Source organism: Trematomus bernacchii, unplaced genomic scaffold (assembly GCF_902827165.1).
Source record: "Trematomus bernacchii unplaced genomic scaffold, fTreBer1.1, whole genome shotgun sequence".
NCBI classification, from domain to species: domain Eukaryota; kingdom Metazoa; phylum Chordata; class Actinopteri; order Perciformes; family Nototheniidae; genus Trematomus; species Trematomus bernacchii.
Window position 1 is genome coordinate 1,754,790 of NW_022987710.1, and position 16,456 is coordinate 1,771,245.

General features: G+C 41.1%; 1 protein-coding gene across 1 annotated transcript; it reads right to left on the reverse strand.

Moving 5' to 3' along the window:
* Nucleotides 1-11,466: 11,466 nt before the first annotated feature.
* LOC117491147 lies at nucleotides 11,467-12,742 on the reverse strand. Its single transcript, XM_034141011.1, has 2 exons — nucleotides 12,165-12,742; nucleotides 11,467-11,939 (listed from the first exon to the last, which is right to left on the reverse strand). Exons 1-2 carry the CDS (start codon nucleotides 12,702-12,704, stop codon nucleotides 11,649-11,651), a joined length of 831 nt encoding a protein of 276 aa, XP_033996902.1. The 5' UTR covers nucleotides 12,705-12,742; the 3' UTR covers nucleotides 11,467-11,648.
* Nucleotides 12,743-16,456: the final 3,714 nt, after the last annotated feature.

Sequence of the window (16,456 nt, forward strand, 5' to 3'; positions counted from 1 at the left end):
TTAACCCCAAATAAAAGAACCCAATAAAAATAGTTGTTAAATAATAGTGAAGTCACGTTGTAATAACAATAACTCATCTCTCTCGGTTTTTTTTGTTTTCTTTGTGTGCTTTGCCAAAAGCCACTGTGTCAAGTGTCCTAGCTGTGTGTTCACACTCCTAATGGCCCATCACAGCTCTCTCCCCCCCTAATCTTTCTTTTCCAACAGTTAAGTTAACTGTAGGTTACTCTGAGTGACAAGCTTACAGTTATGGCGCATTTCGACTACACGGTCGGCCTCGGCCACACTCGGTACGGCTCGGTACGGCTTGGCCGCGTTGGGCCTTAACAGGGCCGACTCACTTCATGCTGCGCTTCCATTACAGTTTAGGAACTGGGGTAGTTACTATAGTAACGCAGTGTAGGCGGAGCCGTGACGTCATCTTCAATGAGAAATCCAGAAACACAACACAGCCGTTAGCTGTGAGCACTCAGAGCTCACAGCTCCTTATATATGTTCAGAAACTCGACAAAAGTTAAACAAGTACACACCACAGACTGCCTGTGTCATGGTGAATACAGTCGCTGCTTTATTTATGTCTGTATAGGCCGTTGTTGTGAGTGTGGACGGTCGGGGCATATACTGCGTTAGCTTAGCCAATCTCCATCTAGAAAAACACGAATTTTAAAAGGTTTTTCGCCTGCCGTCTGTCTGCAGACTTGACAAAGCATTAATTCATGGTTTTTACTAACCGGTATCAGTATGTTGTTACTTCGGCATCATTTTGAAACGTGTATTACAATTAAATCACGGTCAAATATGTCCATCTTGTTGTAGTTCTAGCCCTCTTGCCAGCGCTCCTCTCTCTAGTTTAGCATACTCAGCCCGACTCAGCCCTGTTTGTTGGCCCCGATAGAACCACAATTTTCTAGGGCCAGAAAAGAGGGGAAAAAGTGGCCCCGTGCCGCGCCGGAACGAGGCCTAGTGGAAGCACAACCAAAAAAGGGGACGGCACGACACGGCACGCTTAAAGCGAGCTACGCGCTGCAATGGAAATGCGCCATTAGTGAAGTAACACTTTTTTTTTGTGAGTCACGACCTCGCTGTTTCATTCTAACATAACGCTCCAAATATGACTGTTTCCACTCGGACTTCAATACAGCAACACCATTGTTTGGTTTCCATGGTAGCGTGTCTCTTTAGTAGCGTGCACTCCTTTCCTGTAAATTACAGGTCCAGCCAGGCAAAACAGTAATATGAAATATGAACGTTAGTTTTTGAACTGAAATTATCAAATAAAGTCAAAATGTCACAGTGTTTACAAACATTGACCATACCGTTCACCAGCCCCCACCCCACTATGTTGAGTATAGCCTACTCTTTGTTTAAAACGAATTGGCCATCGGAATGTGTGTGTCCCAACCCCCTCCCCTGTGATATCTCTTCTCCAGCAGTCTGTAGTTTGTGTTCGCAGATCATCACCCTTAGCTAATTATCTGTTTTAAATACCTTTTTAGACCGTAAACTTTAGAATGAAATGTAATACCGGTTAGTTTTTTGTGTTCATACTGACAGAAGAAGAAATAAATTAAGTATGAATGAGAATAAGACTTATGTAATGTATTGACATTTGATCAGTAGCCTATAAATGTATTACTAACTTTATCCACTGTGGTACCGAAGCTTGGATCACCGCCAAAGACATGGCCGAGGGCAGCTGGCAGCTTTCAATATTTTTCATGTGCGATTCTAACGCTTTCAGAAAGTGAAACATACAGCATCATTTGAGAAAAATAAATCAAAATAAGCGTTATAAATGAACCCTGACTACTTGTGTTTAGGACTCACTGTATTTTGCTACTCTCTAGGTCTGTGGGCCAAATCCAGATATGGGGGGGGGTTCTGTTAGAAGGTGCGACGGGGGAGGGGGGAGAGAGTTAGACGCTCGTGAATTGTCAACGGGGGGGGGCCTCTCTGCACAGAGGAGCCGCGGAGAAGTGAATCACAGTGATCTCATAAACATATGACCAATGTGCGAGGGTGATGACATCAGAGCATCGTCCTATGGGCTTAGCCCCGGACAGGTACAACAGGTATTCACTCAGAGGGGGGTAGTTGACCATTTACATGTCAAAAAGCAACAAACAGTGGGCGGGTGGGGGAAGTATACTGAGAAGTATATAATGAGAACTGCTACCAATGGTGGCCTATTTAGTTTATTAAGAAATACATATTTGTAGCTTTTTTTTTATCTGCAGTAGGAAATGCAGAGAGTAGCGACAGGGCTGGTCCAACCTGATCTGTAAAGTGATCTAACTAAGTGCTATTCATTTTCAAGAGATATCCAAAATCCCTTCTGTAAAAGCCTTAGATACTAATATGACTACAAAATGAAACAATAATTTTGATCCTGGCTTTATCCAAAGTTCAGATTTCGGTTCCTGAAATGTGTTAAAATATGCGCATATTTCATGAGATAATGGTTCATTTGGATATTTAAACATGCTATTTCAGAAAACTTGTAATACAAAAAACAATTGCCTTATTGTAAGTAATTAACTGGAGAAATATTTAGCTGATATCTTTAAGTTAAAAATACCCTATTCACCTGGGGTGTCTCGCCTTAATTAGATGTTTGATAAGTGCAGATCACATAGTAAAACACGTACACAGATACATTATTTTGTATTTTTATTAAATTCGACAATGTCAATTTCACTTTCCACTATGTCCACCGTTGTTTTTCACAACCAATGGCAGAACTTTATTGAGGCCTGTAATTAGTCAACTACAGGTCTCTTGAGTCAGTCTTTTTCTTCCAAAAAGCTTGTGACAAGATGTTATTGCTCTTGGGGCATTAAAAACAAGATTTTAACTTTAGTTTTTTATATAATATCTGCATTTTCTATTGTGAAAAACTAAGTCTTAGTTATTTAATATATAGCGCCATCTCCTGGTTAAACCCTGAAATTGGAGAATAGTGGGAGGGCCTAACATTCCTGAATACTGGTCTTTGGCAGGCAACTGGCTGGCAGTCGGCAGGAAGCTGTATGCTGGGGTCCAAAATAAGAGGCTCCATCTGTATATAATGAGAACTGCTACCAATGGTGGCCTATTTAGTTTATTAAGAAATACATATTTTTAGCTTATTTCAGACTCCAGCTTACATACATTTCCCGCCTAAGGATAATATTCCCACAGTGCAGCATAATGTACAGTATCACACTGTATTACAAATTCAAAGTAAATGACTGTGGGTAATACAGCAATTTACTGCCTAGATTACAGATTTTGTTTACAGTGTATGTTGCATGTTTAAAATGAAATGTGTTTTAGATTGACTTTTAAAATCTAACTAACTACAGATGAAAAATAGCCTCTTGGCTAACTCTAAGAAGAAAGGGTAGACATATCTCTACTTAGTGCCAAGTAGCTAATCAGGTATTCACTCAGAGTGGGGTAGGTACTAAATGCCACCCATTTACATGTAGGCAAACAAAGTCAAAAATCAACATACAGTAGGGGGGTGGGGGATGGTGAACGGTATGTGGGACACTGAAAAGTCTATGTTAAAAAGCCTCAGGTGCCGTTTACACGAGGACCAAAGGGCTTGTATCTGCATAGTTTCGCGTGCGTATAGCCCTATTATTTACACGAGGCCGATAGAAACGGACCCCACAAACGATAACGGGTCCCAAGGTGGATAGATTTGCAAACAAAACGCTCTGGGGGGTCAACCGAGTCCGTGTAATCACCTCTATACGAATATTTCCTGAAAAAATAACGATAGCCCCGCCTCTCCCCACCTCTCCTGCTCACCCCCGCCTCATTGCTGATGCGTTTCAACAACAACAACAACAACAATGGCAGATCACAGGGTTGCTGTTGTGCTACAGACGCTACTGACCATGATACATATGTTAGTGCTACAACTACGGTGCTTCTACGAAAACCACAAGCAACAAGTGGACATGGAGAACAGCAGAAACTACATGTGGCTAAATCCACCGCGGAGAATAACCAGAAGGGCGACCAGGAGAAAGTTTTGGGTAAGACCGGGCAGAACTAGCAGTTGGTGGGACAATTTTGTCAATGGCGTTGTCGTGGACGATGAATGGAGGGAGAACTTCCGCATGTCCAAAGCCTCTGTCGTTGCCCTGAGCGAAGAACTGCGCCCATATATCGAAAAGAAAACAACAAACATGAGGGCGCCAATTGATCCACTGAAAAGGGTTGCTTCAGTACTTTATTACCTGAGCGACGAGGGAAGGCTACGGAAGACTGCTAACGCCTTCGGAGTTTCCCGCCCGGCTTTGTCCCTCATTATTAGGGAGACATGCAGAGCGATCACCATCCACCTGGGTCCAGAATACATCAAGCTGCCTTTTACTGAGCCCGAGACCGCGGATCTGGTTGAGGGATTCCATTGTGCACATCACATGCCACAATGTTTAGGAGCAGTGGACGGAACCCACATCGAAATCAAGCAGCCATCTAACGACTCCACTAGCTACATCAACAGGAAAGGCAAATATTCCTTTAATGTACAGGCTGTCTGTGATTACAAGTACCGATTCATGGATGTCGTGGTAAAGTGGCCTGGGAGTGTGCATGATGCACGGGTCTTTGCTAATTCCAAGCTAAACATGTACTTGAAAACTGGAAAGATCCCTGCTCTGAAAAAACAGATTGTGGACGAAGAGGAAGCCATACCAATTTATCTTCTTGGTGATCCTGCCTACCCGCTGCTGCCGTACCTGATGAAGGAATATGCATCCGGTGGCTCCACAGCTCAGGAACAGTACTTTGGGCTATCTCTGTGTAGGGCACGTACAGATGGGGCATCTTATTTTGGACGCCAGCATACAGCTTCCTGCCTACTGCCAGCCAGTTACCTGCCTAAGACCTGCCAAAGACCAGTATCCAGGAATGTTAAGCCCTCCCACTATTCTCCAATTTCAGGGTTTAACCAGGAGATGGCGCTATATATTAAATAACTATGGCCAAACTAAGACTTAGTTTTTCACAAGAGAAAATGCAGATATTATATAAAAAACTAAAGTTAAAATCTTGTTTTTAATGCCCCAAGAGCAATAAATCACCGACCCCCCTCTGAGTGAATACCTGTTAACTTAACATCTTTTCACAAGCTTTTTGGAAGAAAAGACTGACCCAAGAGACCTGTAGTTGACTAATTACAGGCCTCAATAAAGTTCTGCCATTGGTTGTGAAAAACAACGGTGGACATAGTGGAAAGTGAAATTGACATTGTCGAAAAACACTTGTTAAAAAAATCCTGAGTGAGGCTTTCATAAATTGCATTTAGCTGATGCTTTTATCCAAAGCAACTTACTATTTGATAAATGATTATTCATAACAAATATGAGTGATGTGTGATTATTATTCATGCTATATACTGATATAGGGCTAAGTAAGCAATCAATCCTGCAAATGAACCCTTAGTTGTTCAATATATTTATTCAGACAATGTGAGTAGAAATACAGAAATTCTGCTCCCACCTAAGGCCAACGTTGCAATATTACAACATTTCCCTAAAAACTTTCCAAAACGTAAACATTTTTAAAACTCTTTCATTTCTGCTCCATAGCAGTTAAATTGGGATTTGATATGTGGGGGGGGGGGTTCTGTTAGAAGGTGCGACGGGGGAGGGGGGAGAGACGCTCGTGAATTGTCAACGGGGGGGGGGCCTCTCTGCACGGAGGAGAGACACACGTTCACTAAGCCGAATCACAGTGATCTGCTATTTTAAAGTAAATTCAACACATATCGACCCTAAATATAGCATATATTAAGAACGAGAAAGTGTTAACATCGTTTTTTGTAAACATATGACAAATGTGCGAGGGTGATGACATCAGAGCATCGTCCTATGGGCTTAGCCCCGGAAAGGTACAACAGGTATTCACTCAGAGGGGGGTAGTTACCCATTTACATGTCAAAAAGCAACATACAGTAGGCGGGTGGGGGACGTTGAACGTTTACATTTAATTTAAGGGGAGCAGTTACTGAGAAGTATATAATGAGAACTGCTACCAATGGTGGCCTATTTAGTTAAAACAAATGAATAACGACTATATATTATAATAAAATAAACACCGGCTGTTGTTATGCCTGCTGTAACGTTAACTTACTCCGTTCTCCGCTTAAGTAATTATGCCGTTACAAGCTCCATAGTTGTATTTATCATCTAAATTTGCCGAAACAAGTTTAATATTCTGAAAGCCAAGACTTTGTTTATTTGAAATCAGATGAAAACAAACTGTAACGGACCCTGCCGTGTTATCTTGATATTTCCGGCACAGACCCTTTCATACCGGCAATGCGCGATAGAAACAACAGGAACTGCGACAGCATAAATATGCGAACACAAACCTACAGACTGCTGGAGAAGAGATATCACAGGGGGGGGTTGGGACACACACATTCCGATGGCCAATTCGTTTTAAACAAAGAGTAGGCTATATTCAACATAGGGGGGTGGGGGCTGGTGAACGGTATGGTCAATGTTTGTAAACACTGTGACATTTTGACTTTATTTGATCATTTCAGTTCAAAACTAACGTTCATATTTCATATTACTGTTTTGCCTGGCTGGACCTGTAATTTACAGGAAAGGAGTGCACGCTACTAAAGAGACACGCTACCATGGAAACCAAACAATGGTGTTGCTGTATTGAAGTCCGAGTGGAAACAGTCGTATTTGGAGCGTTATGTTAGAATGAAACAGCGAGGTTGTGACTCACAAAAAAAAAGTGTTACTTCACTAACTGTAAGCTTGTCACTCAGAGTAACCTACAGTTAACTTAACTGTTGGAAAAGAAAGATCAGGGGGGGGGAGAGAGCTGTGATGGGCCATTAGGAGTGTAAACACACAGCTGAGAGCTGCCGTTTCATTCTGACTGTTTAAAAAACGGTAACAACGGACTATTTTTATTAGCGGATGCATGTAAATTTAAATCAATACATACAACTATTTTTTAAATCAATAAAAATATTTTGTAAATCCATAAAAGCATTTTAATTAATATTGGGAGTCATGTCGTTACTTTGTTGAGAATGTGGCCATGTAATAAGCGGGATAATTTGCAGCGACTTGGTCATTATGGGGAAAAATAACACCCAGGGATCAAGATCCCTCCGCGACGCGGAGGGATCAGTAATTTTTAGTGAATTACTGAGTTTAGGCACGTTAATAACATTTTAATGAAGTTGAATACAGTCAACTGTAAATAAAAAGTCATGAAAGAGATAAGGAGGAGAAAAGGTTTAAGGAAGTAAGCAAGGAATACAGAATGTTTCGTTACGTAACTTTGTTGAGAATGTGGCCATGTAATACACGGGAAAAATAACACCCATCCTGATCGTTTCAATGAAGTTGAATACAGAATATTCATATTTGTCAGTGATTTCATGTCAATTCGGCAAACATAAACAATGATGATGATTAAATTAGGATTAAAAATCGGGAGAGCCGGCTCGTTCGTTTTTTTCGACTAAACAACATTATTTTGTTAAATAACAACATGGTGATGTTTTGTAAATGATTACATGTCTTATTTAGCACAGACTATGATCCTATCCGTGACATATGGATCTTAACAAAGATCCGCTATACATTAGTACCAGACATACTGTACAAGACTCCACACATGACTCCAGTGTGGAACCCCACTGCACCCCCTGGTGGATCAATGATCCATTGCAGCTGGCTTCACAATAATTACATTTATTTATCACGGGGGCGGTATCAAGTCAGACTGGGGGCCGGCCGGCCATCACGGACCGTGCACGAACCAATCACGACCCTCGCGTTTTAAACTGTCCAAAATAAGACGCTCCATCTGTATGATCATTGAGTGTGCTTTTGGTCGCCTCAAGGCCAGATTTGCTGCTCTTAGAAGGCCTATGGACATAAACATGGATGACCTGCCCCATGTAATTTACTCCTGCTTTGTCCTCCACAATTTGTGTGAGGCCAGTAAGGACGCTGTGGATGATCAGTCTGTGTTGGTAACAATTCAAGCTGAAAAGGACTTACGGGCCGTCTCCACGGCAGCGTTAAAAAATCTTGAAACGCTTCTGCCCATTCACTTTGAATGGGGTGACGTCACTTTTTTTCGCTTTCGCCGAAATGCATTGTGGGCAGGCGAGCGGAGATTCTCAGGATTTTCAAGATCCAAAGTTGAACAATGTTCAACTTTTGAAGCTGAGGAGGAAGCGTCAGCCAATCAAATCCCGTGTACGCAAATCTGACAGTTCAAGCTCTAGCCAATCAAACGGCGTGTATGCTGGGAGAGCCAGACCGCAGGTCATTTCCTCATATTCCAAAAAATGGAGGAGAAATTAGCGGTAGCGAATCAATCACCCGGTGCTTTATGACCAGACCTACCGGGATATAAACCGGAGGAGCCAGGCATGGAGGGAGGTGGCAGAGACAGTGGTATGTTTTCGCCTGTTTTGGGGAGTTTATATCCAGTTTACTTCGGGCTTTTTGGCTTCGTATGTCGCGGGCGGGAGATTCATGTGATTGGTTGATCGCAAAAAAATCCCCAAGCCTCAGATACGCCCACCTCCAAGATTTTTTTAACGCTGCTGTGGAGACGGTCCGTTACAGCCTCCCACACAGTGCAATGGCTATCTCACTGACTGTAATGAGGGGGAGGGAAAGAGAGTGAGGAGAGTGCTTACGGCGTACATTGACCCTTAGGTCAACTACATGAAAGACAGACTGTAATTTTTTTAAAGGTGTTTATTAAGATGTGATAAACATTCTTTGTTACATTCCCTGTCCTCACTGTGCAGCTCCTTCAGCGACAGGCTGCTGTACAATATTCATATACCTGGCTAGGTATATGTATATGTACCTGGCTGCTAAATCTGAGGACTGTTACAGGATTTTTTGTATTATATCATAACTTTTTTTAGTACTTTTTAATGCATGTGACATATGTGAAACTAAGCAAATAAATATGTGATTCTCCAATGTCCAAAGTGTGAAATTAAAAATAAAATTGGCTGCAACCACTTCCAGACTTTCTTTGAACATAATGTGCAACAAATGTCATCATCCTCATGAATGAAGTTATATGGGCCATTCTACCGAATTGGACCAAAGTCAGGTTGGAAATGTTTAGAAATTGTGTATGTTTTTTCCCCAAAACTTTGTCCAATATTTTGTACCATATCTAAATTACACATATAGTAAAATAACCGTACATTTTGATATCGTATTTTCAGACTGTATTGGCATGTTCTTCCTCTACCAAAAATGGTCACTAGCGAAACATAGTACATACACTGTAGTAAAAAAGTATTATATTAACCTGTTAAGATTGTGTTACCTTCCCTTCTCTAAATAGTATTTTAACAAATAGAGGCTGAAATAGAAATAGAGGGGAATTTTATTTTTTTTTTATTTTTTTTTTTATTTAGCCTTTATTTATACAGGTGTAAAATCTCATTGAGACACAAGGTCTCATTTCCAAGAGAGACCTGTCAGTGGTAACACTACCACACAAAGTTACAGACAGACAGGACACTAAACACAGAGGCAACAATAAAATACAACATCGTAAAAAAAAAGTAGCCATTGAAATCCATAGAAAGTATTCAGATATAGCAGGTGCAAACACCCACAGATGATTTCTCCAGCTTTTTTAAAATTAGTTTAAAATCCGTGATGGGTATCAAACTGGTCAGCTTAAGTTCCTGCTGAAGTGTGTTCCAGGTCGAGGGGGCAGAGTATGATATGGCTTTTTTTCCAAGCACCGTGCGAACTGAGGGGACGGACAGAGTGATGTAATGTTGAGATCGTAGGCTATAGCTGTACTGTTTGTGTGATATGTAAGTGGATATGTAGAGGGGCAGCAGTCCAAGCATAGCGGTATAGATGAATTTGTACCAGTGCAGTGATCTGCGCATTGATAATGATGTCCAGTTGACTAAAGAGTACAGCGTGCAATGGTGTGTGAGGGGTTTACAGTTGGTTATGAACCTCAGAGCCCCATGGTAGACAGCGTCCAGCAGATGAAGTGAGTGAGCTGAGGCGTTCATGTACACAACATCCCCGTAGTCTAAGAGCGGCAAAGATGTGGCAGCTACAAGCCGTTTCCTCGCACTTGTGGAGAAGCAGGCCTTATTTCTAAAAAAGAATCCCAGTTTTAATTTCAATTTCCTTAAGAGATTGTCAATATGTGGTTTGAAACAGAGATTTTCATCTATAGTGATGCCTAAGTATCTGTAGGTGTTAACAGCTTCAATGGGGTTATGCTGTGCAGACATGATGCAGGGAAGAACAGTTGGTTACCTTTTCTTATTGGAAAACAACATGACTTTTGTCTTATCTGAGTTTAACACCAACCTAAGGTGGAACAGATGTGACTGAAAAGTGTCAAAAGCAGACTGCAGACGTTCAAATGCAAGGGCAACAGTGCTAGCACAACAGTACACAACAGTATCATCTGCATATAGATGTACAGAGGCATCAATGCTTTTACCCACATCATTTATATAAATAGTAAAAAGGGTCGGTCCCAAGACCGAACCTTGAGGAACACCTCTGGGCACATTAAGAAAGCTTGAGGAGAGACCGCTGAATTTTACACATTGCTTGCGATTCGAAAGATAGTTTGCAAACCAACCAACAGCTTGGTCAGACAGGCCTATATGAGATAACTTCTGGCATAGAATGCCATGGTCCACAGTATCAAATGCCTTGGATAAGTCTATAAAAAGGGCAGCACAGTAGCTCTTTGCGTCCAAGCTTTCGACAATGTCATTCACTACTTTCAAAGCAGCCGTTACTGTACTGTGCTGCTTCCTAAAGCCTGACTGGTGAGGAGATAGAATGTTGTTCAAGCTTAAATATTCTTTGATTTGATCATTCACCAGCCTTTCAAGTACTTTAGCTAACATAGAGAGCTTGGAAATTGGTCTGTAATTATTCATCACCATGGGATCACCACCTTTCAATAAGGGGAGAACATTTGCAGTTTTCCAAACATCTGGAATGACATTGTTTGTTATAGAAAGATTAAAAACATGACACAGTGGAATGAGGCTATAATGGGTGATCTTTTTGGTATTTTGAGCAAAACACTTCATAGACATGTTTTTTATATATCTGAAACCTATAATATATGCCTAACAATAGTTTGGGCTTTACCATTAAAGCCCAATGTGACATATCACAGTTCAGATATTTGACACTAGGGGGGGTTACTTTTCATAAATGTGGTGTATTTAGTCGAAATTATGTTTACAAGGTGAAAAGGAGTTACAGCCTCCCACACACTGATATAGATATCTCACTGACTGTAATGAGGGAGAAGGAAAGAGAGTGAGGAGAGTGCTTGCGGAGTACATTGAAAGGTTTTTATTAATAACATTATTTATTAAGGTGTACACAGTAAAAGGAAAAAAAACACCTTTGCTAGCTACAAAATAATATAAAAAAAATGTGATTCTCCATTTGTGCAAAGTGTGGAGTTAAACATAAAAATGTTTCCAGACTTCCTTAGAACATAAAGTGCGGGGAAAAAAAACTGAAGCTCACTGCTTTATAGGTCCTCCTCAAACAGTGACTGCCTGAATGAAAAAGGAGGAGATTGTTGCTGTGGGGTGTCAGGGTTCATCCCATGCGTGTGTGCTAGAGAGGGGTTTGCTCTTGGTGTGTGGCCGGGTGTGGCCTTCGAGGAATGAATGGGTATGAGGGCACCTGGAAGTGTCCATATCCACTGTTGCTACTGTAGGGGGGTGCTTGCATTAAATGGCTGATCAGGGAAAGGCCATTCTGAATAGTGCCGTTAATGTTGTCCATGGTGGTATTCATCCGATCCATGCGCTGCATCCTGTTTTTTACTTTGAGCTCTTCCTGCACCGCATGTTCAGCTGGAAGTTTTCTCTTCATGCGGTCACTTCTGTGGCCGTTCAGCCGTGCCTATAATAAACCAGAGAAAGTTTGAATTATTACACAATAGGACCATAGCCACCAGATAACATAACACAAAAGGCATGTTGTGAAATAGCTCTCAATACATTTTACAAATACAACAGCTCTCAATACTTTCTAATTTTACAAAGCTTAAACCGGTTCAGTTTTTCAGTGGAAGGTACTGCATCATAGTATATAGCAAGCCCGTTAAGCTTGAAATCATGAACATACCTGGAGCAGATCCCTGCGATGCCTTACAACCGCAGCAGTTGGCAGACTTCCGTTTGATTCACTCGACTCTGGCGAATCGTTGGAACGCTCCAAACTCTGGGAGGAACTTGGTCCGGGCGACGACTCTTCCAAGTCGAGCAAGTCCCCCGTCTCGACGCCGGAGCTATGGGGGTGCGTAGCAGGCGAGCCACCCCAGATCTGTTCACACAGCTCGAAGAACATGTACACAACACGTCCTTGGCCACTCCGACGGCCAAGGTCCACCGCCTGCCTGTACTTAATACGAACTTGCTTTAGCTTCGCTGTAAGCTGGCCCTGTGTAATGGAGTTCTTCTCGTGAGGGAAATCTTTCTCTGTCGGGGTCCTCGGATATTGCGCCTGAAATAAGTCCCCTATCTCAATATATTTTGGCTTGCAGGACTCCCAGTCTAAATTATCCTGTATTTTTGTAGTTTTGTATTCTAATGTCACATGTAGAAGAAGTTCCACCTCATCGTCAGTCCACGAAAATAGCTCCTTTCTTGCGCGAATAACAGCCATCTTCTACCTTGTTTGTTTGTTTTGTTTGTGGCTCACACATCCGGGGGGGATCTTATACTCGCTGCTTTTGGTGTATTTTGTGGCGGAAGTTACAGCGCCACTTACAGTCCCGGCATATGTACTACAGCGTGTCCAGCGGTCTCGTGTGGAAGTACAGCACCACTTACAGTCCCGGCATATGTACTACAGCGTTTCCAGCGGCCTCGTTTGAACAGACACGTTCAATGAAACGAATGCATGTGAACGGAAGACTTTTTTGAAAACGCATACTGTGCATAAACGCAAACGTTCCTGTGTGCACAACGCCTAAGTCACCTTAATTCATGTAATAAAAACATCTCAGGTCAGTAACACTGAAAGCTAAATGTGAAATACCATGTTCAGCTATGTTACTATTTATAATGTTATTGTTGTTACAACAGAAGATGTTTTTCTTTATATTGAAGTTAAATGCATCAATCTGGTGCACTTTGAGGTCAAAATTAAGAGATTTATGGATACCGCTGGAAAAAGCTGCAGTACATATGCCGAGCCTGTACGTAGCGCTGTAACTTCCTCCACAAAAGCAGCCTTCTGTTTATTCAACGTGGTGGGGGCCGAGGGAACCGGGCAGAGTTTTTTGCCGGTCAACGTGTGTGAAAGTTTAAATCTTCCTTATTGAGCTTTAAAACAAATGAATAACGACTGTATATAATAATAAAATGAACACCGGCTGTTGTTATGCCTGCTGTAACGTTAAATTACTCCGTTCTCCACTTGTAATTATGCCGTTACAAGCTTCATAGTTGTATTTATCATCTAAATTTGCCAAAACAAGTTTAATATTCTGAAAGCCAAGACTTTGTTTATTTGAAATCAGATGAAAACAAACTGTAACGGACCCTGCCGTGTTATCTATGATTACTATATGCCTTACTGTACATTCATAATTTCAGGCGGAGGGAGGGGGGCGGCGCTGCGGAGGAGCAGATTGCGAGTGAGAGGTGCCTGTCATCTTCCCTTTACAAGCTTCACAAATGTATTTATCGTGTGATTTTGGAAATAAAAGTTTCATATTCTGAAAGCCAAGACTTTGTTTATATATTATACGTGGGTAGCTATGACGTCAGAAGGAGTTACCGTAAATGAGAGCTGCCGTAAAAGTGTTTCTAGGATTTCTAAACGAACTATTACAGCTGTTATAAAGCATTAAATAAAAAGTCATGAAAGAGATAAGGAGGAGAAAAGGTTTAAGGAAGTAAGCAATGAATACAGAATGTCGAAATCCTCTGTTTCACGCGATGTCGAACATTGAAGACAGAGGACGGCGGTCCCCCAATCTACACAGCGGGAGAAAGAAGATCATAAAGCAGATCGGAGGAGACATCACGATCTTCCCACATTAGTGCAATTCACCTATACTTAACCCCAAATAAAAGAACCCAATAAAAACAGTTGTTAAATAATAGTGAAGTCACGTTGTAATAATAACTAATCTCTCGGTTTGAGTGTTCTTTTTCTGCTTTGCCTAAAGCCACTGTGTCAAGTGTCTAGTGACTATTTCTCTTAGCGGATGCATGTCAATTTAAATCAATACATACAACTATTTTTTAAATCAATAAAAACATTTTCTAAATCCATAAAAGCATTTCAATTAAGATTGGGAGTCATGTCGTTACTTTGTTGAGAATGAGGCCATGTAATAAACGGGATAATTTGCAGCGACTTGGTCATTGTGGGGAAAAATAACACCCAGGGATCCTGATCGTTTCAATGAAGTTGAATACAGAATATTCATATTTGTCAGTGATTTCATGTCAATTCGGCGAACATAAACATAAATGATCGTGGTGAAGATGATGATTAAATTAGGATTAAAAATCGGGAGAGCCGGCTGCATTTCCTCTCGTTCGTTTTTTTAGACTAAACAACATTATTTTGTTAAATAACAACATGGTGATGTTTTGTAAATGATTACATGTCTTATTTAGCACAGACTATGATCCTATCCGTGACATGGATCTTAACAAAGATCCGCTATACATTAGTACCAGACATACTGTACATCCAGCTTACTGTATCGAAGTTGATTTCACATGAGCTCCAGTGTGGAACCCCACTACACCCCCTGGTGGATCAATGATCCATTGCAGCTGGCTTCACAATAATTAAATGTATTTATCACGGGGGCGGTATCAAGTCAGACTGGGGGCCGGCTCTTCATCACGAACCGATCACGGACCGTGCACGAGCCAATCACGACCCTCGCGTTTCAAACTGTCTGAAATAAGATGCTCCATCTGTAAGTGCTTTGCAGATTGTGTGTATCTGGATTTGAATTATCTTACATGATAAAGCAAAACTACCTTTGATATGAGTAATGGTCCATTAATGTTGTATTCAGAATTTATTTTGTGTTTCAGTGATTGTAAATTGTGACAATAAACGTTTAAATTAAATAAAAAAACTTCCTGTGTTATAGGCAGTGGCGTCGCCTGGGGTAGGCATCCGAGGCTTTAGCCCCGGATGTTTTTTCTTTAGCCCCGGACAAATTCTCCCTCAATATAATACATTAACCGTACTTCTTTACCTATAGGACGGCAGATTTGTAATTTCCCGTGTTCAGTGAATGCAACATAGGCAAGCCAAGACACCACCAGACCAATCAGAGAGTTGCATGGAAATAAACGTGTTTTATTGGCTGACAGGTACGTACCTCTCCTCTGTGACAATGTTTAAACTTTAAACTGTCAGCCCCGGACGCGGAGATTCTGAAGATGGACATTAGACATTTTTTCAATAAAAAAGACGGCAATACTCAAGTGGTGGCTCACACAACAACCCCAGAGCCACCACCTGAGCCAGGTGAACAAGGTATGTACATGTCAATAAACTTACAAGTTATGCGAACATGTAAGCAAAGCATAAATTACAGCTACGTTGACGTTACTTTGAATCGCACGGGTAATCTAAACCGTTAGCAAGTAGCTATAGCGAGCCAGATATATTAAATAAACACTTTGTCATACAATATAAATGTTGTGTTTTTTAGCGTTACCTGGTGATTTCAAAGAAAGCTCTCTGGGAAATGTTGACTTACTGTTCGACAGGAAGCTAGAAGCTACCTTACAGTCCACAGTTGATCCTGAGTCCTGTCAGTTAAAGTGTTTCATAGTTAGCTTAGCTAAGCATCAAACTAGCACTGAAATATATGGATGTTATGTGACAGTATTTCTGAGAAAAGTCAGCTTAAATGGTGGACTAGTTGCCACTGCTTTACTGTCGACAGCACGTTTGAACGTATTTGCAGCAGTAAATGTGGCTGTTTGGCCACTGACGTTGCCATAACACCTGAATTTAAATGTGCAACCTCTTTTTGTGACAGATTTTTGCATGAAATTATAATTCTGATTGATATTTCCTATTGATAGCTAGTTTCTATGTGAACATTATGAGATGGACAGCCAGCTAACAAGCTTTTTATATACAAAGATTTCAGATCAAAGCTAATCCAGTAGGGCTCCTGAAAGGGGACAAGGGACACTATGCTCCCAAATATTAAGCCTTGACCCCCATCTTAAAATTGATATGATCAAAAAATCTGCATTGTCTGAGGCCTTTTTTCCTCATTATCATGTCAAATTGTACAGCTTTCCTTAGTTTTGAATGCAGAAAGATGACTATTCGAGTATTACGTGAAAATGACTATATTAAAGTGTTAAGTAAATATATTAAGTGAATTACTCAAACTGCATTTGTATAGGAATGATTCT